Source organism: Amblyomma mixtum, chromosome 3 (genome assembly GCF_055824585.1).
Source record: "Amblyomma mixtum isolate Tamu chromosome 3, ASM5582458v1, whole genome shotgun sequence".
In the NCBI taxonomy this organism is placed as follows: domain Eukaryota; kingdom Metazoa; phylum Arthropoda; class Arachnida; order Ixodida; family Ixodidae; genus Amblyomma; species Amblyomma mixtum.
In genome coordinates this window covers 68,849,347-68,874,891 of record NC_143014.1, presented here as the reverse complement: position 1 = coordinate 68,874,891, position 25,545 = coordinate 68,849,347, and the positions used below count along the sequence as shown (strand labels likewise).

At 50.7% G+C, this 25,545-nt stretch overlaps 1 protein-coding gene across 2 annotated transcripts in view; it reads left to right on the top strand.

Moving 5' to 3' along the window:
* Positions 1–25,545, top strand: part of LOC149350518 (T-cell leukemia homeobox protein 3-like) — a 79,034-nt gene that overhangs the window by 43,221 nt on the left and 10,268 nt on the right. The window contains exon 3 of one of the 2 annotated variants that reach the window (XM_089579561.1): positions 18,780–18,824. The exons of the other annotated variant lie outside the window; for it this stretch is intronic. Within the exon in view, the coding sequence (XP_089435687.1) occupies positions 18,780–18,824 (45 nt within the window). The remainder of the gene's footprint in view (positions 1–18,779; positions 18,825–25,545) is intronic. 2 annotated transcript variants of the gene reach the window in all.

The following is a 25,545-nucleotide window of genomic DNA, read 5'->3' as shown; positions in this document are numbered from 1 at the left end:
GTTCCTAATGTAACACCTGATGATGTTGCTTGAGACTTGGATATCAGCTCTATTCAGTTTAAATGTAGATCCGTCTTATTTAGCTTTCTCTTTTCCCTATGAAAAACAGTGTCAAGTATAGTGAGCCGGGTGGTACAGGCTTGAAAAAGTGGTATGGCGCCCATCTGACAGCGATCGAGCCTAGGTTTGTTCGTCATGAAGTGACAGGTTGCATTTAAGGAGGAGTGCAACCGTCTTAGGGCTATATAAATGAATAAAAAGGGGGGGTTCTAACAGAGACGGAAGAGTGCTCTAGCAGAAATTGTTTGCAAAAGCAATAAATCACCTGTGTGAACGCGACGTGGTGCATGGCGCAATGCTCGAATGTTCCGTTACTTATTGAGCGACATTTTAAATGTGCAAATTATTTCAGGTTTCAAACGACCATCGCAAATAATAGGTCTGTCGGCATTCTTGAACTGAAAGCGCGAGAGAAGAGAGCGCTTTTCCGTAGTAGTCTTCTATTGCTACAAGTATTGCATGTAGTAAGTCTCCTGATTAGCAAATGCTGACAACAAATTTCTCTAAAAACTGCACGCTTCTATCATTCCATGAAAAGTGTCGAGTACCGACAGCACGAAACAGCTTCGGCCGACCATTTTGTATTGGGATATATCTGGCATCTCCTCCGATTACGATTATGCTGTATCAGGCTTCATGGTCGGGGTCAAGTCCTCCTCTAGATTCCAACGCTACATTAGTAAAGTCGGATGTTTATTCCTTTCCTTGCACTTATAACTAAAATGTTTTGTACTAACAACCTAAACATTTGTTCGTTAGTATTCAAGGATGCGTAAAGTTGTGTTGTGTTCTGTTATGTTTTATGGTGCGTAAGCAACTAACATGTTGAAGAATAAATCCCTGGTAGCAGGAAAAAAGCTTTATTTAACGATATTTTGTGAGAACGAGAAAGCACTGAGCAAGAGAGAGGAGAACTAGGACCACGGACTACTTCAACGGCCGGACGAATGAGTGAAATTTCTGAGCACCTGGTTTTGCGTATGCTGTGCCTTTTTCTAACGTGACAAAATAGAAAGAAAAGGAGGAAAAAGAACAGTATCGTTCGGGGAAAACGCGCAGATGCACCCTCTCTCTGTCTTTCACGCGGGCTTCTCTTTTCAATGATCCAGCCGTATACGCAGACTGTTCACGGCGTGCATCGCACAGATCTACACCCTTCGCCTAAAGAGCGCGATAAGGCGCGAAGAAGAAAAGCAACCGTGGCAGAACTTGCCTGGCCGGCACGGCGTTCCGCTGGCAGCAGCGTAGCAGCCATCAGCAATCGTTCTATACCGCTTATTAAAAACGTCGTTAGGGATAACAAATACCTGTCGGAACCACAAGTGCGTACGAGCGCTCGAGAACGCACAGGATTCGATAGCAGCCGTGGCTTTCTCGAGCTGCACCCACATGTTGCCGCGGACGAAGCGCCGATTACGCGGATTGCACGCAAGGCGCACGCATAGTGGCACTATACTATAGGGCCAGGAGCGTACAGGACCGTCGGTGGCAATGGCGAGCATCGGGCCGGGCCGAGTCGGCGCGCATATGCGAATGCGCGGTAGACCGGCGCCCACTTTGTTAAAAGTTGACAGGCCAGCGACGGAGTTGGCGGAGCACATAAATCACGCACGCACACACACACACGCACGCACTCGCCAGCGGCGCCGATCTGGGCTCCTCTTCTTCTTCGCAATGCCGGTGCGCATAGCGAGCCGCCGTCGAGCACAGGTGTTATTAAGTGCGCCGGTCCCGCAGCGCGCATGCAGCAGTTACGTGCGGGGCGCGTTCGCAGAGACAACTGCTTACCACCACATCACGGGGCTTGATAAAATGGGCACTGTGTAACTGCAGGCACCATTTTGCGCGCGGCCATGCATCCGCCGAGTGTCGTCGTGGCGCGCCTCGGGGCGCGCAGACGGGGGCCCATTTAGGCCCCCCTTCCCGCCGGGGCCCCGCCAGGGACGTGACGCGAGCTGTTTTATGCCCGCGCGCGCCCGCGCACTCGCCTCTTTGTTCTGGAGCACCGAAGCGCCCGGCTACCGAGTTCATTCGGGAGGTTGGGCTCGGTAATGGCCGCTTATCAACGCTCATTTAAAATGCTTGTTCCAGCGAGCGGCGCGCGGCTTATTCCGCTGAGCGCTGCTGCTTGCGCTTCTTCTTCATGCCTGTTATACGCGAAATGTGAACGCCCCTGAGAAAAATGCTAGGAGGTGTTCAACGACACGCTTCGCAGCGTTATACAATGTCCGCGCGCGCGCTCGCCGGCAGCAGGACGAAGAACAGGCCCGCCTTGATGGCGCCCAATTTGCTAGCATGCGATGATCCCATTGGAGCACGCTTGGGAGCGGGCATAACCGACGCTTGTTTGCGCCTGAGCGTCTCGGACGCGCTCCTTCAGCCTCCTTTGTCAACGTGCCGTGTGTGAAAAGTTAACAGCCCTGGTTACAAGTGTTAATAAAGTTATCAAGGCAATAAGCGTGTGACCAATGCGTCCGCGTCCATAAACGGTCTACGTACAGCCCTTAACTAGCACATATGCATAACCTAGCACACTTTGTGACCATGCAAAGTCTTTTTGTTGACCAATTGGACCGCACCTACTCGTACCCTAATATGTTCGTAGCACGATCACTGACATTTCCTCTTCCGCGTGACTAAATAAGGTAGCCTTGTTTAGAACCGGGGTAGCCATCCGGCATATCTTCTGATTAACCTCCCGGCCCTCCCTCTTCCGCCCCGCTCTTCTCTTCTCCTCTCTAACTGTTTGTCGTGCCAGCTTTCACCATGCAGTCTCAGTTGCTTACTCTTCGTGATCGCATGCAAAACAGCTGACTGATTATTATTCGGTTTTGCTTTGTTGGGAATGATGAATTGCTTATGGTTCATGGTTTATTGGGATCTAACGTCCCAAAGCGACTGAGGCTATGAGGGACGCCGTAGTGAAGGGCTGCGGAAATTTCCACCACCTGTGGTTCTTTAACGTGCGCTGACATCGCACAGTACACGGGCCTCTAGAATGTCGCCTCCATCGAAATTCGACTACCGCGGCCGGGATCGAACCCGCGAGTTTTGGGTCAGCAGCCCAGCTCCATAACCACTCAGTCACCGCGGCGGATAATGATGAATTGCGACCACTCGTTTCTGGAAGCTCTAGATACACATGGAAAAGAGCCATTACTTAATTCCTTATAATTTATACACGATCTATTTAACAGTGTGGAGGTCTGTGAGGATTACTTGCAATGTGCTTCCAATCTTCGATTGATGAGACCTAAGAAGAGGGAGGAAACAAACCCATTAATGTCCTTCTTTTGCCGCCACTACGCTACCAGAATTACCTTCTAAATATTTAGCAGGTGCACCTGCTGAGCGCACCTCCGTGAGCTTCGAATGTGATGACAGGGAGGCATCAAGAGGCATTATTGAGAGAAGTATTTAACTGTGGTGAGCTGCACTGCGGAAGAGCTTACTTTTATTAGCCGAAGTAATAAGGGTAAGATGGGTTTGGTTATTGGTCACAAGTGAAGACGTTGTTAATGAAAACTGCGTCATACACGAGAGGATAATGTCAGTGTCTGGACAGGCTACGTATACTCGCCATTTTATGGGGTATGGAGGCCCTTCATAATATGCGCACCAGCTCAGTTCTCGCTGGCGGAAGTAATGAATGTGGAGCGAAAAAAATTAGTGAATGTTTTCGCAAAGCTCTTGCGCGAGTTTTGTTCCTGATCAGCGGTGTCCCTGCGCTGCGAATTATGACAGAGAAGGGGACGATGACGAAGCCTTCAGCCAGCCACGAGCCCGTGTTTCGCGCGCGAAAATCTTTGTGAATGTGGCCTCCGAGTGTTAATCCGATGCTCGCCAACCTAAGCTTTGTGGCTCCAGCAGAGCATCGATCGAGGCCAGGGCTTGAACTGAAGACAAACGGAATTTATAAAGAAAGCAAGATCCCACAAAGAGTCGAGTCAAACACACTTGACAAGGTCTGACGCTTACACAGCCTCCCACACTTGTAGTTTACTGCTTTCCTCCCTTCGTCACTGATTGCGAAAACTATTAAGCTGCGAGCGAAGTTTTGTGTCACGCCTCTGCACGGGATCGAAGATAATTTTCATGATCGGTACTGAGACGGTCCCAAGAGACCTTCTCAATAATACGTATACGGAGTGAGTCGCGTGAGAATCTTGAACGGTTTCCATTCAGTTTGGAAACTATATATGGCATACGGGTTTCGTGGAACCTTTACAAGAGTTCTGACACTGGCCGCTTCCTTCGAATCGCATCCCCGCTGGATCATCTCTATTGGATGATGTCTGGCGAACGTGGCAGAGCGGAGGCGATGACGCAATGCGAGGCTGGCTTGGCATGCCGGCACAGCTACAGCACTGGATCTCGACGGTGCGCTTGTTGGTGGAGCGCGAATGAACTGCGACTGCGAACCAAGTGACTTTCGGCGGCGGCCAGGGGCGTTAGGCGAACGAGGGAAGGGGGGGGGGGGGGGGGGGGGGGGGGGGGCACGTCCTGACCCGCGACATATCTCTGCAGTTGACTCACGTTCGCGGCCGGCGCCGAGCCGGCGCGCAGGTCGATCGGGCGTGTGCTGCAGTGTGCCGAAACCAGCGCAGCAGCCGACGGCAGCCTGCAGCATACGCTCCAGGCGCAATCAATAATTAATTCGTTCCGCGCGGGGGTCTCGGCGCGCCGATTCAAAGCTAATATTAATGCCCGATTAAAGAGCACGCAGACAGAGAACGTTTTCGCCAGTCAGACCGACGACGAGAAGTGGCCCCGCGTACGAAAGTGATTAGCCACTCCCGGGGGTGTCCGCGCGCGCGGCGTCCGAGGGAGGGGCCACTTGTGGGCCTCGTTCTCGCTCACGGGACGTGACCATCGGCCGAAATTAAAGCGCGCTTGACTCTAATAAATCTGGATTAAAGGCGCGTCGCTCGCCGCATGCGCCGCCGGCAGCGCGTCGCGGGTCGCGGAAAACGAAGCAGGTGACCAGTCCCGGGACGCGTTATTATACAATGTGCGCGGGAATATGGCGCTGATGATTCTGCATGCGTGCTGGCACGTAAGGCGCTTTCTGAAATGAACGTCCGCTCGGTGACTCTGATGAGTTCTCGGCGTAAAAGATCGTCCGTTGTACAGGTGCATATATTTTCGTCCAACGTGCGTTAGGTGCACGTCGGCTTATTCGAACAGAAACTGCCGTTACCTTCGTCGGAGGGCTCCTCATTTAAGTAATATGATGTCGATAAATTATTAGAGGAACAGCATCAAACATCCTATTCTCGACAAAACAGTGGCACGCTGTGCAGTGGCTTATTTCGTTTAGTGCAAAAAATCATACGGTTATACTGCAGTCACATGCTCCCTGCTTGCCGTGAGCCGAAAGCCTCGAATGAGATGATGTTTAGGGCTAAACTTGGTCACTGCTTCGCGCGAAAGCACGCGCTATTTCTCTTTACAGCTCTAGAGAGTAGAGAACAAGGGGGCGCAATCACGTAACACCTTACCGCACATTTCCAAGCCGCTGAGCGCGCGATAAAGCCGCCACTTGGGCACTATAAAGATTACGGACTTTGTCCCCCTCTCTGTTTTCTCGGTCTTATAACCACCATTATCAGCCATAACAGTGACGACAAGCTGTGCGCGCTCTCCGGCCACTGGAGAGGCGCAGGAAGTACGAGATTAAATTCGCGTCGCGACGAAATGCGCGCACTCAATAACGACGCGCCCACTGCAGCGCAAAACAGGCTCCGGCGGAAACTTTACGAGGCGGACGTTATAAAGCGGCGAGCGCGCCGAGTGGCCGCGCGCGGTCACCCCTGGGGAGGACGGACTCCCCTCGACGGCGGCGGGGCGGAGATGCCGGCGCCATGAATGATACATTCGAGAAAACTCGCGTTTACACGGCGAGGGTCACCTGAGCGGAATTTTAAGCGCAGCGTCGGGGGAGGGGGCACCAATCATTGCAATGGCCGCGGCCGATTCGGGATAATCGGGCCCCTTTATTTTCCCCGGGTCGCGCCGTCCCCTCCCCTCAGCGCCTCTTTCGCGCGCCAATTAAAAGAAGCTCCAAAGGAGGGCTGGCGGTCTGCCCCTTGCGAGACGCTCATCGTTCATCGGGGCCGTCCCAGGAGCAACCAAGAACCGGGCCTCGGCCGCCGTGGTTGGGGAGGGGGTGCACGGGCTCCCCCAGCGCCTGCTATATACTTCGGCGCTGTCGCAGGGAGAGAGCCGGGGCCTAATGAGTGCGCCCAGAACTCCACCCCATCGGCGCGCTTATCGCGGCGTGCGCGCACTCACGAAGGCGCCAGATTTCGCGCCCCCCCTCCTCGAAACGCTTGGCCGCGCGCGCACGGCTCTGCTTCTGCTGCTGCCGCCAGAGCGCAATACAACAACGCGCGCCAGGTGCGCGGCGCGAACAATGGCCGCGCGTGTCCCGGGCCGTGCGCTCGGTGCCCGTGGGGCGAGGACGAACGCCGGACCCCGCCACACGATTCTGCGCAACAAACGGGCTCCTATCAGCGCGCGGATCGTTGTAACTGCAGTGGTGAACAGGTGTGCGCGAGCGACTTGCATATACATGGGCTATGCGCGGCGCTGTCCTCGAGGCGGCGACGGCTGTGGGTGCTCCTCTTACCTGCTCCGCGTACGTTTTCCACCAAGATTTCAGGCTGCGATCCTTCCTTCTCGTCACTATACAACCCCCCCCCCCCCCCCCCCACCCCCCTTTACCTCTCTTGATTTTCTTTTTCTACTATTGCGACGACAAAGAAACTGCGTTTCTGCGAGGAAAAGGTTCCCCCCCGTGCCTTTCTCTTTTTCTCGTGAAGTACCTCGTCACGAACTCGTTGCGCATACATATGCGCGCCAGCAGCCTGCTGTGTTCCCCGGGAAGCCGCAAAGGTGGGGTGTGCGAGATGCGTGCTGCTCCTTCGGGGTTCCTTATCTGATTATCCTGTCCAGGAAAATTGTGGAAAGTAGTCCCTGAGTGTTCTTCAGCTGCTGAGGAAGGAAAATGCGCTGCGCGTATCGTCCACCAGGCGCAAGAAACCACGCAGAGACATCGAGACGTGTATCAAAAGGGGCGTAGGCCGATATCCAGCATGGTGCTGACCGGGTTCAGGATGTGCAGAAGGGTTTAACATCTCGGAGATCTGTACTTAAGACCAAAACTTCAAGTATGTGCTAATGGGCTTCTGGAAGATCCCCAACAGCAGGGCATATTTCGTGGAAATGAAGCCAGTGGTTAGGGGCTGGTGCGTACCGGGTTTGAGTGCCGGACAGGGCGAATATTACATAGATAGTAAGAATATATACGACCAAGATTAGCACTTCCAACGCAATAGTGTCAGGCGTCCCGCGTCTCAGAAAAGCCGCTGTCATTGTCGGCGTCACTGACCGTGTGCGAAAAATAGCGATGGAAGCGATGGGTTAATAAAATTGAGCTGGAAAGTAAATTGTCTTAACTTTGGTTTCGCTGTAAATCGAACCCATGACCTTCGGATAGCCTATGGGTAGCTCATAGGCCACGAAGGCTCGTTGGTTTAGGTTGAATAATGGGGGACCTAGTGAATGTCTTGGGTCTTTGAGTTGGTAAAATGCCTTGGGCATGTAATGATGCGTACATGAGTAATTATGAGTATGCTAATTAGGAATGAGGTAACTGAGTAGGTTATACAAGCGGCACCCGGTAACGCCATCGCGTTCTACTCTTAAATGCAAAACTTTTGTGATGTCCATTGCAGTCTTGATAAAATACAATCTGATAAAATACAATCTAAAAGAAAGATGAATAAGATGGCCTCGGTCGAATATGAGATCTTTTGTGGGAACTTTTTCTCGGTATTCTTGCATGCTCAGCGTACACTTTTCTTTTGCAATTTGATGCGCATCCTACGGTTTCCTTTATACATAGGCGAGCTACCGGATGTCCTGTAAATACTTATCATCGCGTTTAAAACATGCTGCTATTTCTCTTTCTTTCTTTCTTTCTTTCTTTCTTTCTTTCTTTCTTTCTTCCTTTCTTTCTTTCTTTCTTTCTTTCTTTCTTTCTTTCTTTCTTTCTTTCTTTCTTTCTTTCTTTCTTTCTTTCTTTCTTTCTTTCTTTCTTTCTTTCTTTCTTTCTTTCTTCCTTCCTTTCTTTCTTTCTTTCTCTTGCTTTCCTTCTTTCTCTTTCTTTCTCTATTTCCTTCTTTCTTTTTTCTTTCTTTTTTCTTCCTTCCTTCCTTCCTTCCTTTCGTTCTTTTTTCTTTCTTTCCCTCTTTCTTTCTTACTTTCTTTCTTTTCGTCCCTGTGTCTTTAACAGTGCACGGTAGCTAACAAAATTTATCTAGTTAACCTAACTTCCTGCCTTTATAAAATTACCTTTGAAAATATAACTAATTCGTTCCTAATTACTCTCCTGAAATTGAGGAAATTAAATTACATTATCAACTACTGGTCAAGAAAATTACCGACACTGCATGATGATTACTTCCGAAAAGTATATGAGATTACTTTTAAATTACTATCTAGTTTTCATGCGCACATAGAAGCAGCACAGGTCTTGCAAGCATTTCAGATCTCTTAGTCTATTTCAGCGCAGGAGCACCTGAGCTTCGAAGTAGCCGCCGAAAATGTTGTCGCGCTTTAAAGAAGGTGCCCTCGGCCATGCTGGATAGCCGCTGGGCTGAAGCAGACGCCCTCGTCTTGCCTTGCAAGCCTAGGGCACCATTAAAGAATCGTAAAATCGCTGACTCGACTCTCGTCGTTTGTCGTTCGCGCCACTTGTGATTGCTGGAGCGATTTCTCATTCACAGTGACGTCTCTAGAGCCAGCGGCACCCAATACTGTTGCCTCGCACGTAACTATTCAGTAGCAGCAAAATCCAAAAATTGTTGCTGCGCCGAACTGCGCGCCACGCCATGTAACTAAAGCAGTCTCAACAACTCTCTCCCCTGAAAATGTAATGAAAGAAATATCAATGTCTTTCTGAATACACGATGCGCACATTCTTAGGTTTTCCTGCCAAACTCCGTCCCAGTTAACTATTCCTCCCCCCCCACCCCCCCCACCCCCCCTTTTTTCCCCTCTCGGTCCGTTACAAAGCTATACCAAAGCGAACAGAGCAAAGAAAGCATAACCACGTCCACACAGCCATCGCTTTCACTGCACTCAAGACCGAAGCGAGTGGCGAACCTAACGCCTTGCTGCCCAGAGCTGTCTGCAATGCCTTCGGCCGACTTAACCACCAGAGCCGAACTGCGCCGCACGGTCACGGAAGCTCAGCATTACACATCGCTGCTTGGAGTATGTTCCTGCCCCTTGCACTCCTGCCTACACCTCGTACACCCGAAATAAGCGACCGGAGAAGGCACTGGCGGTCTGAGACTAGCGATCTTACCCTATTCTGCCTTTCCCTTAGATTGCTTGTCGAGCGTCGTTGCTGCTTTCGCGGGACCTACACCCGGCATACGAGAGCGCAAAGTGTTGCTGACACAAAGGGCAGTTTTCGAAAATAATCCATTTAATTTTGCTGCCAAATTGCTGCCCCGAAGGAATTATTCCAGTAATAAACGACTAGATCAGAAAAGGAATTCATTACTTTACAAATTACCGAAAAGTAATTAAATTACTCAAATTTCAGTAAGAGTTTCAATACTGCCATGTTTGCTTTCAAACACCAGTCTTTTCTTCCTCTTTTCAACTATGAAGGCGAGAAAAAGGCAGCTGCTTAACTTTCTTTTGTCCCCGCACTTCACCTCTCAATATGGATATTTAGTTACTTCCTATAATTTAATGCAAACAGTCATCTAAAATAAGCCCTCATTTTAATATGAATTTGTTTGATTTAGTTCCATGGGGTGTAACGTCCCAAAGCGACTCAGGCGATGAGAAACGCCGCAATGGAGGGATGCGGATATTTTCGATCACCTGGGGTGTTCAACGTGCACTGACTTCGCGCAGTACACCACCTTCTAGCATTTCACTTTCATCGAAATGCGACCGCCGGTGCCGGGATCGAACTCGCGTGTTTCGGGTCAGCAGCCGAGCACGTGCTCGGCTGTTTGTGGTACTATAACCACTACGCCACGGCGGTGGCTGATATGAATTTGTATCACGCACCATAGCGAATATCTTCTCGCCGTAACCAAACAATAACGTTGCCCGCTGCCACAGCACTTCTCTGCTCCGTGTATGCTTGGTCCTATCACGGCTATAAGGAATTTGTCGAGAACGCCGTGCCACCCACACGTTATTTATTACAGACCTGAGATTCCACCTCCTCCCTCTTTTTTTTTATGTGGCTGAGCCAAAAATAATGCGTAGCTCCACGTGGTACATCATGTCTGTTCACATCAGATCTCAATACCACGTATGGTGACTGATGGTATTTACTGGCGAATTTAAGGCCGATGAGCTCCAGAAAGTGACAGTTGTGCGCCTTTGCTGAACTAAATAAACCTGGTGTCGGACTGGATGTGCGTCGCATGCAAAAGGCAGAACATATGCATACTTTCAACAAAACTGTCGAAATACCGAAATCTTCTCACGTCGTAATTAGAAGAGACAGCAACACCGATGCGAGTCCGTGCAGTACGCACCCGTGAGCGGCAACGCATCTCAGGCAGCGCCCCGCATCTCCGCTGACCCGGTGCACCTGTTATAACCCAGCGTTTAAACGTTCGCGCTCAGGCATCCACACCCCCTCCCTTCTTCATCTCTCCATCCGCGCCCCACGCAGTGCGGCCGCTGCTGCCAGCTTCAGGGGGTGTGTATGTATGTACCATCGGTATGAGCGTCTCGGCAGAGGCGCCCCAAAAGCGAGAGCGGAAGCGCGCGGGCCGCCGCCGAGCAGCGGAGTCGCCGGCGGCCATTTGCATAAAGGGAGCGGCCCCGCGAGGGACCGGGCCTCTGGCCCGCTGATTGTAGTGGCCGGCGGCCTCTCTAATCTGGCGCAGCCCCCGGCGCCTGGACCGCAGACGCGGGGGCGCCCGTGGCGGCGCCGGGGCCCATATCCCTCCTCTGCCGGCGTGTGTCATTGCGGCAGCCGCACTGTCAGTGCGCCGCCGGCCAGCCGCGCGCTAATGGCCGCGGGGGGCAGCCGATGGCCGGCAGCGTGTTCACGGAATTGCCGCTGGTGATGATACCCATTTCAGCCGCAAAAGGTGCGCTCCGTTTCTTGTCCGATTTGAATACAACCTGCCCGGGCCGCCGTTCAAGGGGCTTTTCCCCGACCCCGGTCGAAAGCGTTTCATTACGGCAGCCTTGAGAAGCGCGCGTAGCGCCTATGAATGGGCGTGTTCAGCCTGCAGGCCTCCCCCTCGACTTCTGCGGTTTCCCTTTGAGGTGGCCCGGGGGCAGCGGGGGCGCGTCGTCGAGCCTGTCGGCAAGCCAGGATTTCTCTCGGAGCTCGCCGACGCTCTCCCGGAGAATTACAGAGTTTACCGTTTCCCCGTCGCTTTCGCGGTCCGCGAAGCAGGCAAGAGGCCGGCGAGCGCGAGGCGCCCCGCTTGGACGAGGCTACCGACTGGTAAACCGCGGACAGATGGGGCTTGTTTAGCAGAAAGACTGGGATGCGGGGCGCATGTCACTGCCCTCCCACCGGCGCCTGCTCGGTAATCTGAGTGGACGTCCCTTTTATCGGTCGTCAGTCAGTGTAAAGACCGGTTTTGAATGCCTGTCCTGGCCCGGACAAAGTGGCGACTTTGCCATAACATGCGCTCATACCGACTCGTGTTCACATGGGCAAAGATAAACCCTGTAATATGCCGGAGGTGGAAGCAAGCGGGGAATGTGTAGTACTGCTTTTTTCTATGCACCAAATGCAAACCTCTGTTTATCTGGATTGGCACCTTGACTGCAGCTCTTTTCTGGCACGAACGCACGGCTGGATTATTCGGATGGCCGCGTCTCTCCAAGTAAGGGGAGCAAGTGAGGGGAGGGGTGGCGTGCAAAGGTATACTTTCTTTAGTGAACAGCATTTTCCAATCAAGCAATATGGCTTTTTCATGAAAAAGCCCCCTCCTCTGGCACTGAAAGTAGGAATATAACAAAAATAACGAGCCCCAAGAAGCGCTCATTTGTTTCCTTACCGCATTTCCTTCGAGAAAGCGAAGAATGGAGTGGCTTGCAGCCGGAACAGCTATGAAAAACTAAGTAACGGAACACCGCATATACACTTAACCGCCAAAGGCCTTTTTTCAAGGGGAGATGTTTATCTGCACCGAGCGTTTATTTATTTTGCTCGCATAGGAATGTAGCAGTAAAGGCCAAAAGCCGAAGCGTTCATGGTGTAAGGACATATGTACACATTTATGCACATCCTCTTTGCGAATCCTATTACAGGCGATTGCAGCAGTCCTCTCCTGAAGCATCAAGAGAAGATGCCATCATTTTGCATGCGTAAGGCGATTCGCTTTGATACGAGACAAGTATTATTGAGGATTATAGCCAACTTTTGTCACCTACGGCTTTTGCATCAAACGCTATTTGTAATTTTCCCGGTTTCACACGCGCCTTCGTTCTTCAAGGAAGTATACCCTTATCGAAGGAGGAAACGCCCGCCCGCAAACCCTTCCGTAGGTCTTGTGGAAGGCGCGAAGAATACTGGCATACCAAGAACACAGAAAAATGTGTGATCTTTAAAAACAAATAATTTGTACGCGGAGAACAGTTATGCACGAAAGTCCGTCTGGCTAAGTGAACTCGCAAGGACGAGAGCTAAGTTCTTCAAAAAAATAAAAGGGGGGGGGGGGGGGGGGGGTAAAGAACGAGGACAGCTTGCGTGCGAAGCAAACCGCAGGATTTTTTTACAGGATCGCATACCGCAATGTGAGGGCCGTTTCACATGCTGCGACTAGGACGAAAATAGTCGGCCTAGTCGGTGACGCCGCAGTGCGATTTTCGCTCACTGCCTTCACATGCAACGCGTACCCAGCGAATTCGGTCGGAGGGACACGCGAGGTTGCTCGATGTTCTCATCGGCAACCCACGATTAAACGCGACAGAAACGCTGCACGAAATGTATTGATGATGTTATGACCAGCGTGTTTTTAGATGCAAGGCAATATTTCGAATGTTTTGATGAGAATAAACAGTTTTTTTATGCCGCGGCAACAGCTCCCACGTGACGTCACGTCACACGCCGTCTCGGCGCTCCCCATTGGTCAGTCGCAGAGCGAACACACCGACGCTGCGACTGAATTCCTACCGGACGGAACTCGGTCGCAGGCTGTCTGCGGCTAGACCGACGGCCCTCCCCAGTCGCAGACCGACAGAATTCGCAGCGTCGCAGGAGAAAATCTCATGCATGTGAAACGGCCCTGAGTCACGGGGGCAGGCACGCATCCAAGTGGGGCGAGGGGCTGCCTTTGTTCTCTTGACAGTGCTCAGCCAGCGGCCAGCATACCCCCCCTCCTTTCCCCCTTTCCTACCGATGCGCGTCCAAAGCTACTTAAGTCTTGTGTCTTTCACAGCAGCGTTGGTCTATAGTGGATTGAGCATCCGCCTCTCATGCGGGAGGTGCGCGGTTCGATCCCCAGTGCCATCAGGTGATACAAATGGGTACAAGCTTTCCCCTGGCCTGGTGCTCGCCTTCTTCGGGGTGAAATGCTTGGGAAATGGGTTTTTGACCTCGTTTTGAGTAGACTAAAGGCACCATGTGTCATAACGCTCTTTGGCCGCTGATGTCCTTGCGCCATAAAATTCATAATCATAATCAAATCTTGTAAATTTCAAGCACGGGTCCAGACGTCGCTTCCATATGTTATCCCGTTCTTCCAGAACTTGCGATGTGGTCACGTATACTTCTTTCCCCCAGAGGTGTATCGACATATTTGACTCACTGGTCGAGACTTGTTTGCTCCGCCCGGATATATCCATGAATCCATAAATACTGGTTGTCGTCGCTTGCGAAAATTACAGTTCAATCCTGAGCGAAAACCATAACTCTGCAAAGATTTACAGTTCACATCAGTATATTCGGGGACACTGAGAGCCGGAAAACCATCAAAAATGGTGGTTACATAGCTACACTCATGCACTCGCAGTTTCCCCTGAAAACTGTGTCGCCAAACGTCGCGGCGTGTGGGTTGTTAACGCCTCGGGCTGGTATTTAGGTCCCAGCAGCCGCTCCAAGAAGTGCCTTACACACGCGGAATATCATCTTCGATGCTAGTGGTGTTTACAAAAAAGGGATTTCTGGGTTTGACTGTTTCTGATATTTAATTTTTCTGCAGTAGAAATGATATGAATATTTGGGAGAGGTGCTGCAAACCCCTATATGTAACCTGATTTATTTCTCTGTGCGGAGTTATGACAGGAATATACGAGTATACCGTGTTGTAATGAAAACTAGTTGAGAATGAAAGCAAAAAATCAAAGCTCCATGCAGGAGCAGATTTACGGGCTGTGTTTGGAGAGGGTATAGTTTCGAGCGGAGGGGAGATGGGGGGACAATTCTCATTTACATAGTGCATTTCTCGAACTTCTCTGGTGGAAAAAAAAAAGGGGGGGGGGGGGGGGGATGAGGTTTTCCAGTAGAAAATGTCTTGCTACGTGGGAGGAAAAGGAGGTATTGCATAGGCCCCTTCCCTAACTTCTCCCGAGCCTCTATGCAAACGCGCGTACATGCACGCTAACAACACACACATTTCACATCAACGCAGGCGCAAATAAAGAACGAACAGCTCGACACTTCAAAGATTCCACTCACAATCTTATGCGGAGCTGTCATTCTATATTCGCCTGTAGCAGCTACAACACCCTGGCCACCTCAGTTCAGTATTAATATTCCCGTCTGACAACGCAGCACTCAGTCCTCGAATAGTCGGGAATGCGCTCGAGATACGGTCGAGAATACTGAGAAGTAGACTCTCGACAGCTTGGGTCACCCAAATTTTCTTCAGTCTGTCTAGTTTCCCGGTCTTTGACCGGCTACTGGGTTGTGTCAGTTGTAGGTCATTCTCCAGGGCTGTTTTGAAACATACAGCAAATAATTTTGCATAGTATTGACGCCACGGAGGCGAACTGTCAGCGGGCTAACACAGACATTACAAGGAAATCTACCGACAGCCTGAGTGTTATAGTTTTTCAGTCGTGGTAACTTACAAGGCAGCGTAGCTAAAAAGAGGGCTCTTAACGTGGCCATGCATATTTGCGTCACTACTTCATTTCGGCTTCTACATGGGTTAACTAATTTTCGTTGCCGGGCGTCACACCAGACATATCGAAGCTATACGACGGCGCAGCACGAACTGTCCAGAAGATGACGCCTGGAAAGATGCTATCGGCTTCACTTCTATCGAGGAAAACCGCAATCGTCAAAATCAGCGCCCAAAACGCGCACACCCTACGGTGGAAAAATTGCCGACGACGTTCGTCGATGACGACGGCGACGACCGAAGCACGCAAGCGGTGGCATTCGCACCAGGCAGCGTCAGATCGCCGCCCTGACGCACGCACTCGCCGACGGGCCCCGTGCGCTCGTCGGTCATCGAGCCGAGTCTGCAGACACGCAGCATCTAATCAGGCCGAGGAGCGCACCGGTCGTCTCGCCGGGTTGCGCTCGGCGGCGCGGGGAGCCCGTGGGAGGGGAAGGCTTCCCCTGCGAGGAACCAGCCCCGCATCGCGCCACAGGCCAGAGACGGCTTCATTGAGTTAGAGCCTGCAGGTGCGGCTGCGAACAGCGTAACGCTCGCAGCTGTAAACGCATCCAGCGCGGCCCAGATCAGAGAAGCAAGTTAAGCGGACACTTACGGCGTTAATTAAGGCTGGCGGGGCGCGCGAGAGGCGCATGCGTGCCATCGATTGGCGCCATCGACCCGAGGCATCCGCGCGCCGGTGTCTGCGGTGGGCCGCAGCTTCGTCGCGCTGCCGCCTCATTTCCTCCTTCTCCTCTTCGTGTTCTTCCTCGTCGTCCTGGTGTGCGCGCACTTTCGGCTCTTTCCTTCTTTTCTTCCTAGTGTTTGCTCTCTCTCTGTTTCGCTCGCGATGGAGCGCATTAATTATCGTTTTCGGAGGTTCTCAGAATGCAAATTAATTACGCGAGTCGAGCGTGCGTTGAAACGTAATCAGGAGTTGGCGAAGCCCGTGCAATAAGCGAGGATGCTCGAAGCTGCGCGCGGTGCGGGCTGCGCGTTCGCTTCTATGCGTGTACCGTGCGCACGCACGCACACACCATCGGAGCCGAGGTGCGCGGCGAAAGAAAGGCCCCATGCTGCGCGGAAGCGCGAGGCAACGCCGCCTCTGTTTGTTCCTCGTCGGCTCTGCTGCAGGCTGCGCCGCCGAGCGACGCTGCGAGCGTTCTCGCGGGAGCCCGCCATTAATCACGATCCCGTTTCAGCGCGCTGCGACCACGACGCACCTGTCATCTGCGTTTTCCTGCGAGCGGGCCCTCTTCATTTCGCGAGCGGGAAGTACGGAGAGCGCGGCGTTCGGGTATATAAAGAGCTGCGCGACGTGCTCGCAGCCCGCAGCACGCTCACACAAGCTGCGACAAAGCACGCTCCCGTCCCATCGCCCCGGTCTGCGCGTGGTGCCATTAAGCTGCTCTCAATTTGCCCGCAACGCCCGAACATATATAACAAGATACCACATGATCTCTAAAAGCGTGTAGAGAGGGCAGTCACATCGGCGTTTAGGCGACCGAGACAAGGAAAAGATACGAAGAAAACAGGTTTAAAATAAGCAACTCATGGCTGTCTTCACTATGCGCCTGCAAAACCACCAGCGAACCAGGGATGCAAACACGCTCGTCTAAATACATGTGCAAGAGAAACAATGCTTTTTTTCGTCGGTGGTCGTAACTTACACGATAATTTCCTTCGATTGATTTCTTCGCTCGCAATAACGCTTTGAGGCACTCGCCCGTAAAGACTATGTATGTGCAGCTTCAGTGAAAAGTCTCCGGGTCATTGGTTTGGCTTTTGAGTCGAGCACTCACGGCAGCCCTGAAGGTCGAAATCACCAGAAGAGTGCATTCAAAAGCCTTCTTTCCTCTGCAGAGATTTGTGCACTTGTATCTTCTGCAGTGTCCTAACTTTCCAACTACACGGCTCACAAGGAAACCTTCCGGGGCGAAGACTATTGATCAGATATGCATATATAACCTCAGCGTCTTCATACGTAATATTGTAATGTTCAATGCAATTCTAACTTTAGTCCAATGTTCAGGGGAATCCCTGAAGGTACTCCCAAGCGCAGCCATACGGCTAAAAAAAAAAAAAAAGCTATCCAGCTTTCACAGAAAATTCGTAGTTGAAGAAAAATTCGTTCCGTCCTCAACTCTTTCTAACTTCTAAAAATGCTAAACTTATAACTTTATGTCGCCTAAGCAACTGAAATTGTCATATCACTATACATTCTCCATTGAGTCTATACGAGGCGCGGTAAATGACGCAATGCTGTAAGGCCATTCCTACCCAAAACTTTAACATGCGCTTGTTTGGCCTTTTTACGTGTTTGTATACTGCCATCGTTTGAACCATTACTGTCGAATTAAATTAAGGTATTCTCATCATATCGAAACTTGCAGGTATTGGACGTGAAAGCACTATAACCACAAACTTGATAGTATCTCTGAGGAGTCTGAGGTGTTCAGCGAAAATTATCACAGCGAGCAGGCACAAATATGCGCGATCATAACTAGTTAGTCTTCTCCTTGTCTGTAGAGACGGAAACTTTCCTTCCGGTAGCTGTTATGCGTCAAAACTAGCAGGCAGAATGAACAGCCTGAAAATATCTAATGATGACGTCAGGAACATATAGCTATGAAAGAGAAAACATCTGGCAAGACAACTGCAACGAATGAAAGCCAGTTCGTGTTCCTTACTGTTCATTAAGTATCCAGTCTGCAGGTGCTTCGCGGCGGAGGCTCAGGGGTTAGGACGTTAGGCTGCTGAGTCCGTGGAGGTGGGTTAAAATCGAGGCCGCGGCGGACGAGGTTCGATGGAAGCGATATACAAAAGACTCGCGTGGGCTGTGCGATGTCACTGCTCGTTAAAGAACATCAGGCGGTAGGAATTATTCCAGAGCCCTCCACTACGGCGCCTCTTTCTCTCTTCCTTCTTTCACTCTCTCCTTCATCTCTCCCTTCACGGCGCAGTTGAGGTGTCTACCAAGAAGTTAGACAGTTACTTCGCCTTGCCTTTCTTCGTAACCAAGTATTATTATTACTGTTCTTTAAAAATATAGAATACCTTGTTTGTTTGTTTGTTTGTTTGTTTGTTTTTTTTTTGCTAAGCAAAAAAACTCTCTAGTGACATTCATTGCTTCCAGATGGCAGCGTGCATAATCGAGGTGCTGCCGCCATTAGTTATTCGCGGATCTATGGTGACAACTTCGATAAATCTCGGATTGGCTGTTCTTTTGATTTGTTCAGCGTAGGAAAATACATTAGTGCGCCGTCTTAATAGTAAGACACAATGAGCGCTCAAACAACCTAATGCGAATTGTAGGAAATCCTCTGCGTGTGTCACTTTTATATACGCTTATGTATAGGCACATGTCTCGTGTGATTTGAGAGCGCTTCTTCTCAGAGCTTATAGAACATTATTTATGGTTAAGCGATATAGCTTTATCTTTAGTAATCTCAATAACATATTTATCCTCGCACGAGCCTCTAAAGTAATAAAATATCACTTTCGGACTGTAACATTTTTGTCGCGCTTGCAATGTGAGCGAACGTTGAACTCGCAATTACTGGGACACAGCAAGCGTTCTGAGACGTGTGCCTTTTATTTCAGAAAGATCAGCCCTCTTTCATCCTACGCGGCATTCCCTGATGATATGTAAGTGAACAGTTATCCAACCCGACGTAGCGGGATTCTCTTAGCGCAAATTTTGCCCTAATCGCTCAAAGCAGATATAAATTTTCTTTTGTGTGTGACATATAGGCAGCTGTCTCCGCATATGTATGCAGCCTTAACCATAGCAGCAGTCACAGATGTACCATCGTATATGTTTTTCTATTGGCGGGCGATCTTGCGAAAGGGCAGTTTTGTCGAAAGGCCCAGTTCTTGTTTTTCAGCGATCAGTGATCGAAATGCAACCATTTTCCACGTACGGAAGCTAGAGCATATAGCCAGCTATAGTGAGCGAGTAGAAAATAAAATTAATTTCTATGAGACAAACATTTTTTATTTGTTTTGCCGCTTTCGAGGATCAGTTTTAAATGAATCGGAAACATTATGGGCCAGTTCAGTCTATGTAACCCTACGAACAAATAATTCGTCGCGCAAAGAAGCAACGTATACATATTTGATAGAAAGGCAACTTTAAAGTGATCACGCACAGCCCGTAGTGGCGTCTTTTTTCTTAGCAAAAACTGGCTTTTGGAGAAAATTCATTAAGTTAGAAACTCATTCTACCGATCGACCATCTATAGCTCGACCGATCAATCAATCAATCAATCAATCAATCAATCAATCAATCAATCAATCAATCAATCAATCAATCAATCAATCAATCAATCAATGACCTTCGTGCAATTCCTAGTTTAATTTCTCCATATGATCGAACTATTTGACCAGGAAAGAGCAGTGCCGCTACCGCGAAATTTCTCAGTCTATACCAGAGCGTTGCAACTTACTGCCGTGACTGAAGTTGTGCAGTACAAATCGTATCGCGCTCGTGTTAGGACACCAACTCTTGCGCTTTTCATGCGCTTTCTCGTCGTTAAGTGGCAGTCGGATTCAAAACGCGGCTCGTTGGGACTCCCACATCGTGGCACTTGGGGACACGCTCAGCCCTGTACATAAGCGAACCCGGCGGCGCAGGCGGTGCCGCCGTGTGGCGCCCACGTTCAGTCAGTGGGGCGTTGGCGCGCGATCGAAGCGGCGTGCCTGACGGGTCTGCCGGAGGTGCCGCTGCACCTTCGCGGGCGACACGTCACGTCCGCAGCCCTCGGCCGCCCTTTTAAAAAACGCAGTCAATCTATCAATCAGTCGGCCACCGAGGCGACCAGTTCCGAGGAACACATGGCGCCGCGTAGCCGAGCTCGCCGTCTCGCCGGCCGCTCTAAAAGACTGCCACGTTAAGTGACCATTACAGCTGTCGTTTACCCGAAATTATTTCGACAATGCGACCGAGCCCCTTGTTTTTTTGTCTGCGGGTCGCTCAGGGCAGCGGCGGCGGCAGACAATCACACGAGTTTCCCCGACTGAGGACTGACATGCGATCATTATCTCTTTCCCCCCTGCCACCCCGCGCCTTCTCGTAAACAGCCCCTCGTCAGGATACGCAATCAAAGAGTATATGGCGTGTAAAACCTAGGAGCCAAATTACGGCTCTGTCTTCGAGCAGTCTCTCCGTCCCCCTCTCTTCGGGGCCCTCCTGCTCCCAGGCCCCCCTCGCCGCTGGCCGCAATCGAGCTTGTATGCAAGCTGGGCGACTGTTGCATAAATTCATGGCCGCGCTTGCCGCTCGGGGCGAAACATGGCGCCACAGCGGCTCCAGATCGCCGTGGCGATGGCGCCCCCCTTCCGCCGGCAGCCAACCGGCGGCCTTGGAGGTGTCTCGCGCCCTCTTCTGCGCGGCTCATCTGCCTCAAAAGGAGAAGGAGCTCCCATGGACGGCACGCACCGGTGCGCGCCGCCATCTCGCTGCTTGGCGCCGCTTCGCGCTCTCGTCAATGCGCCCCTTGTTCCCCCGGCCCGGACCCGACGCCGGGCGCCGGTGGTTCCCCACCTTGGACGCCCGCGGTTCGCACGGTCCGGTCAGCGCCACGCCGCGACGGTCTCCGGTGCCGTGGCGCCGCGACGTCCGCCCTGTGTCGGTCTCCGCTCTTCCGCGAAGCGAGGGACCGCGTACTGCGCCCAAGATCGAACAGTCGCGTCGTGCCAGGTAACCGAGTGCAGTGGCTGTGCTTAAACATTTGAGGCCTGTGGGATTTGGGGCGTTTCGCTTTTCTCGGTTTACACACCGCACGCGATGATAAAAAAAATCTATACCTAAAGCAAGCCGTGTTTCTGATCCCAGTGTGAAGCGTCATAGTACAGAAAAAAACAGTAGCATTGCCCATTCCTGGGCTGCTAAAATGCATTCCGCCTAAATCAGCTTGCCGCATGGGCACTGTCAAGTTTTCATGTGCTCCAACAGAAAGTATAGCAAAAATTCTAAATGCCTCTAAATAAAAACTTTAAGCACCTTCTTTATGCAGCATGTTCCCGCTAGGTAACCGTGCAACTCTTAGTGTAAGCATCATGGATGGTAGAATACTGCGATTTTGTCCTTCTATTCAATTTCATTCCCTTACAAAAATGCTTCTTGAGACAGTGTTGAAGTTCTCATGAGCAGACTCAACATGCTATGTTGAATTTTTGTTGTGACCAGGATTGGCTAGTGTTGGTGAATTGTTGAGGCAGAGTTGAAACTCATTGGAAAAGTGGCCACTGTGCTAGAGTTGAGCATTCTCAATGAAATTTCTGCTTTGCGTTCATGTTGAATTCATGTTGGAATTACGGGAGTGAATCAACACGCCATTCTGAATCTTGGCTGGGGTAAAACAGCAAAAAATCCTGGGAATGCATTCGTATTGCGCCAGGTGGACCGACTACCAATGCAATTTTCGGCGGTATATTCATATTGCTGCGATTTCTCGTTAACGTGAAGCCATCACCCCCTGTGACGTAGCGCTCCACACATACGCACAAACACTTATGTATATAAATATATATATACATACCACCGTGATACATACACATCCATACATATACATACACATCCATCAGATAAAGAGCATGAGACAGTACTGCACACGAGGCTATAGGAAGAACTGACAGCTGGAGTTCATCTTGATCTTTAGTGCAACCTCGGCTTCGCCCTTATATAGTCCTACTCAGGGGTGTCCGGACCTGCGCAGGTTATGGCCTGCCGATCAGCAAAGTTATGTCAGTTATTACTCTTAATATTTATTTATTTTATGTGTAGTAGAAGTAATGAAGTTCATATGCAACGGTCTATTATTTGACGACCTTGATTTATTCGTAAATAACTTAATTAAAGCATTAATTAAGCGCCCTTTTTATGAGAGCACATACGAATCCTCCAAAGTAGGTATGCCTGAATGAGCATAGTGCACTTTTTTCTATGCAAGAAAATGACTTTGAGCGGTTTATGAGAGTTTTAACGGGTGCTGCATGCGTTCTTAATGTGTGTAATGTGATCAGGTTCTGTTTACACGATGGATGTCGAAATGATTTCATTTAGTTAGGCTTAGAAACGGCTGCCTTGAGATGATTCAACTTAAATCCAACAGAAATTGCTCAACAGTAAATCTCTTGACTGCGCTCAACAAAAATTCCGTGTAGCAGGTGTTGAGTAGGCTCAACATACATTGAGTTCATGTTGGTTTCCAGTTGATTCAACAGGAGCTCAACAAGGCGTCAACTGAAGCTCAAAAGTCATTTTTGTAAGGGTTGCCGGCCGCCTCACCCATTGGGAAGCCAATGGCGACAATGGGCAGCACGGAGGCGGTGCAGCAGATCAGAAAAGGTGAAGCGAATCAGGCTGAAGCATAGCTGTAATAAAGCTGTGTTACTCTTCCAGTTTTGTTAAGTTTGTTAAGACATACATTTTTGCTGAGGGCGGACACTCTGCAGGTTGTTACGACTCATCTTGAGACCCGAGATGAAACGGAGGGAGATTCTACGTAGCGGCAATTTTGACGGGTCGTTTAACTTCAACTTGACCCCTCGATGACCTCGCAGAAAAGGGCGACTTTCTGGGAAGTGGCCGACGAGGCTCTTCCCACACTCGGCTCGGCGAAAACGACCTCCCCTTCGAGAAGCAACCGACGACAGGAGAAGAAAGGGTGTCCCTCGTCTTGAAAAGAAAACCCGGAACGAATCCGAGGAAGCCTGCGCAGCTGCGGCTGTGACGTCAACACGACACGATGCTATAGGAATGCGGACTGCGGACTTAGGAATGCGGACTTGCCAGTTCCCACGTGCGGGCTCTAAACAGGTGTCTTGGCCAGCTGCGTCTGTGACGTGTGGTGGCGATCTTTTGGTGCCCCATGAGTTACCTCCTAGTGAGGGGACTCAACAGGTCTTCGATGGCGGTGCTGGTGCCGATCTTTTGTGTCGCGATGGAATGTCGCCTGGTGCAGGGGCGGAGTCTTGGGCTATATAACCTGCGACCAAAGTGGGCACGAACGCTCTGGACCTTCGGTAATAGGTTCATCCAGTGGCTCTGAGCCTTGAGTATCAGGCTCATCCAGACGCTCGACGCTTTGAACTCTTAACGTTTGATTCCTTGCTCTTCTTTTTGTAAATTTTTGTAAATAAGTGTCTCAGTTTCTTGTCAGTAAATCTGCTTGTTTTTGTAATCTAACCAACTCGGAAGTTCAGACCATTCCCTCATCCCGGACGAGCCCCCTTGGTGACGCAACAACTGGCCACGCTACCTTGCGTCCCAACAACTGGTGGCAGCGGTGGGATCTGCTACCTTGCGTCCTAACAACTGGGGGCAGCGGTGGGATCCGAAGCCGTGGGATCCGAAGCCGTGGGATCCGAAGCCATGGGATACGAAGACCCAACTGGGATCCGAAGCCTTGGGATTCGAGGCCTGGAAGTCCCGACATCTGTGGAACAAAGACTGGTGAGATGCGAAGACCCAACAACTGTGGATCAGCGATGAGAATCTGAAGCCACAAGCGACAACAACGGTCGGCCAGCGAGAGTGCAGCTGTCTTGGACATGATCACGTGTGTGGGTGAGTGCTTGGCTTTTCCTTTGATGTGGACCAGGTTCTAAAAGAGGGTTAAAATTTAGAACTGGTAGACACCTGTGCTTAAATCTTACAGGTTTGGTATTTTTGCATAGTTGTTTTGGAAATAGCTCAGACTCAGAACTATCATGGACCTACAGAAACTGCAGAAGTCAGACCTGTTGCTGTTGTGTGAGGAATTGGGGATTGAGACAAGGGGTTTGGCACGAAAACCCGCGATCATTCAGGCCATTACTGATTTGGGGGCAGATGATGAGGAGCTCATTGAAGAGTTGAGTCTCATCGAACAAAAAAAGAAAGAGCAGGAAAAAGAGCAGCTCAGACAGCAGGAAGAGCGAGAAAGAGAGGAAAAATGGCGTCAGCGCGAACGTGAGAGGGAAGCAAAATTACTGAAGAAAAGGGCTGAGCTCAGTAAATTAGAAGAAGAGTTGAGCGAGAGGTTGGGCTGTTGTCCCCAACAATTGGAACCTCTTCTCAACAAGATGGCAGATGAGAGGGCTGAAACGATTCTGCAGCGGGCGATTGAGCTCCGTAACTTAAAAGAGTTGAGCGAGAGGTCGGGCAGTTGTCCCCAGCAGGTGGCACCTCTTCTCAACAAGGAGGCAGGCGAGAAGTGTAAAACTATTCCGCAGAAAAGCCTCCGCGTGGAGAAAGAACAGGAAGAGCGAAACCTTTGCGAGGAAAAAGAAAGGTGTGACGCGCGTACTGTTAGCCCTGAGACAGATAGCGCGTTGGCAGATAAGACAGATGTCCCGCGCCAGAAAGAATGCAGCGAGGTTCGGTGTGAAGGAAATGACAGAGCCAGAGAGGGGACACCGCTGGTGCAGCTGGCGAGCACTAGCAGTCAGGAAGTTGAGGCGCCGGTACTAAGCAACACAAAGAGTGAACGGGAATCGCCCGACGGCAGCCGCGAAGCGCCAGGGAAGAGCGCAACGTTCGCCGTAAAGTGCCGTACAGACGAGGTTGTTTCTTTTGCCCAGAATGAGGAGGAAGCTGCTCCGATAGTAAAACAGCAGGAAAGTGAGCTTTGCAGCTCAGACGAAACCACCGGAGCAGACGATTCGTCAGTTAATCCGCCGCCTAGCACTCAGAGTAAAGCACGAGTAGAGTCGCTGCCCAAGAAACATCGCGAGCAATTGAGAAAGGCTAGGGCAGAGATTAATGCTGATGCGAGGGCCGGCAAATTAACGCGGGACAGCACCGCGAGAACTGTTGAGGGAAAGGGAAAACCCACAGTGTCATTTTCCCGAAGGCGGATGGGCACGATGAAAGCCCAGGTGACTGCCCTTGCGGGCCGAAAGAGCGACAGACGGCGTGGTCGTTGGACACGAGACGCATGCTTTGCGTTAGGAAGAATAGGGCTCGACAGCCACACAAAAGGGCGCCACAGAGAGCGCGTGAGTCAGAGGGGGTCGCTGCAGGCAGGGACAAAGAAATGGTGGAGGCACCCTTTCCTCGGTAGGTCGAGCGGAGGCGGAACCAATCAAGCACGCAGTTTTCTTGAAGCACCTGCTTGTGGACCGGCCATCCGACCACGACCGCGCAGGGCGCGGCTAAAGAAGGTCCAATTCGGGGAATAAGTGTTTGCCTTTTTTTTTTTGTGCATTGACTCACTGTAAAAAAACGAGACAGGGATGAAGGCAAACACAGTTTCAGTTTTAGTGGTAGTGGTTTTTGTAAACTTGATGATTTTCGATCAGTTTGCTGCTTTTAAAGATGTTTGATTTTAAAGAGTACATTGCATGAAAATGCGGACGCGCTTAGCTGATCTTTTTAAGCAGT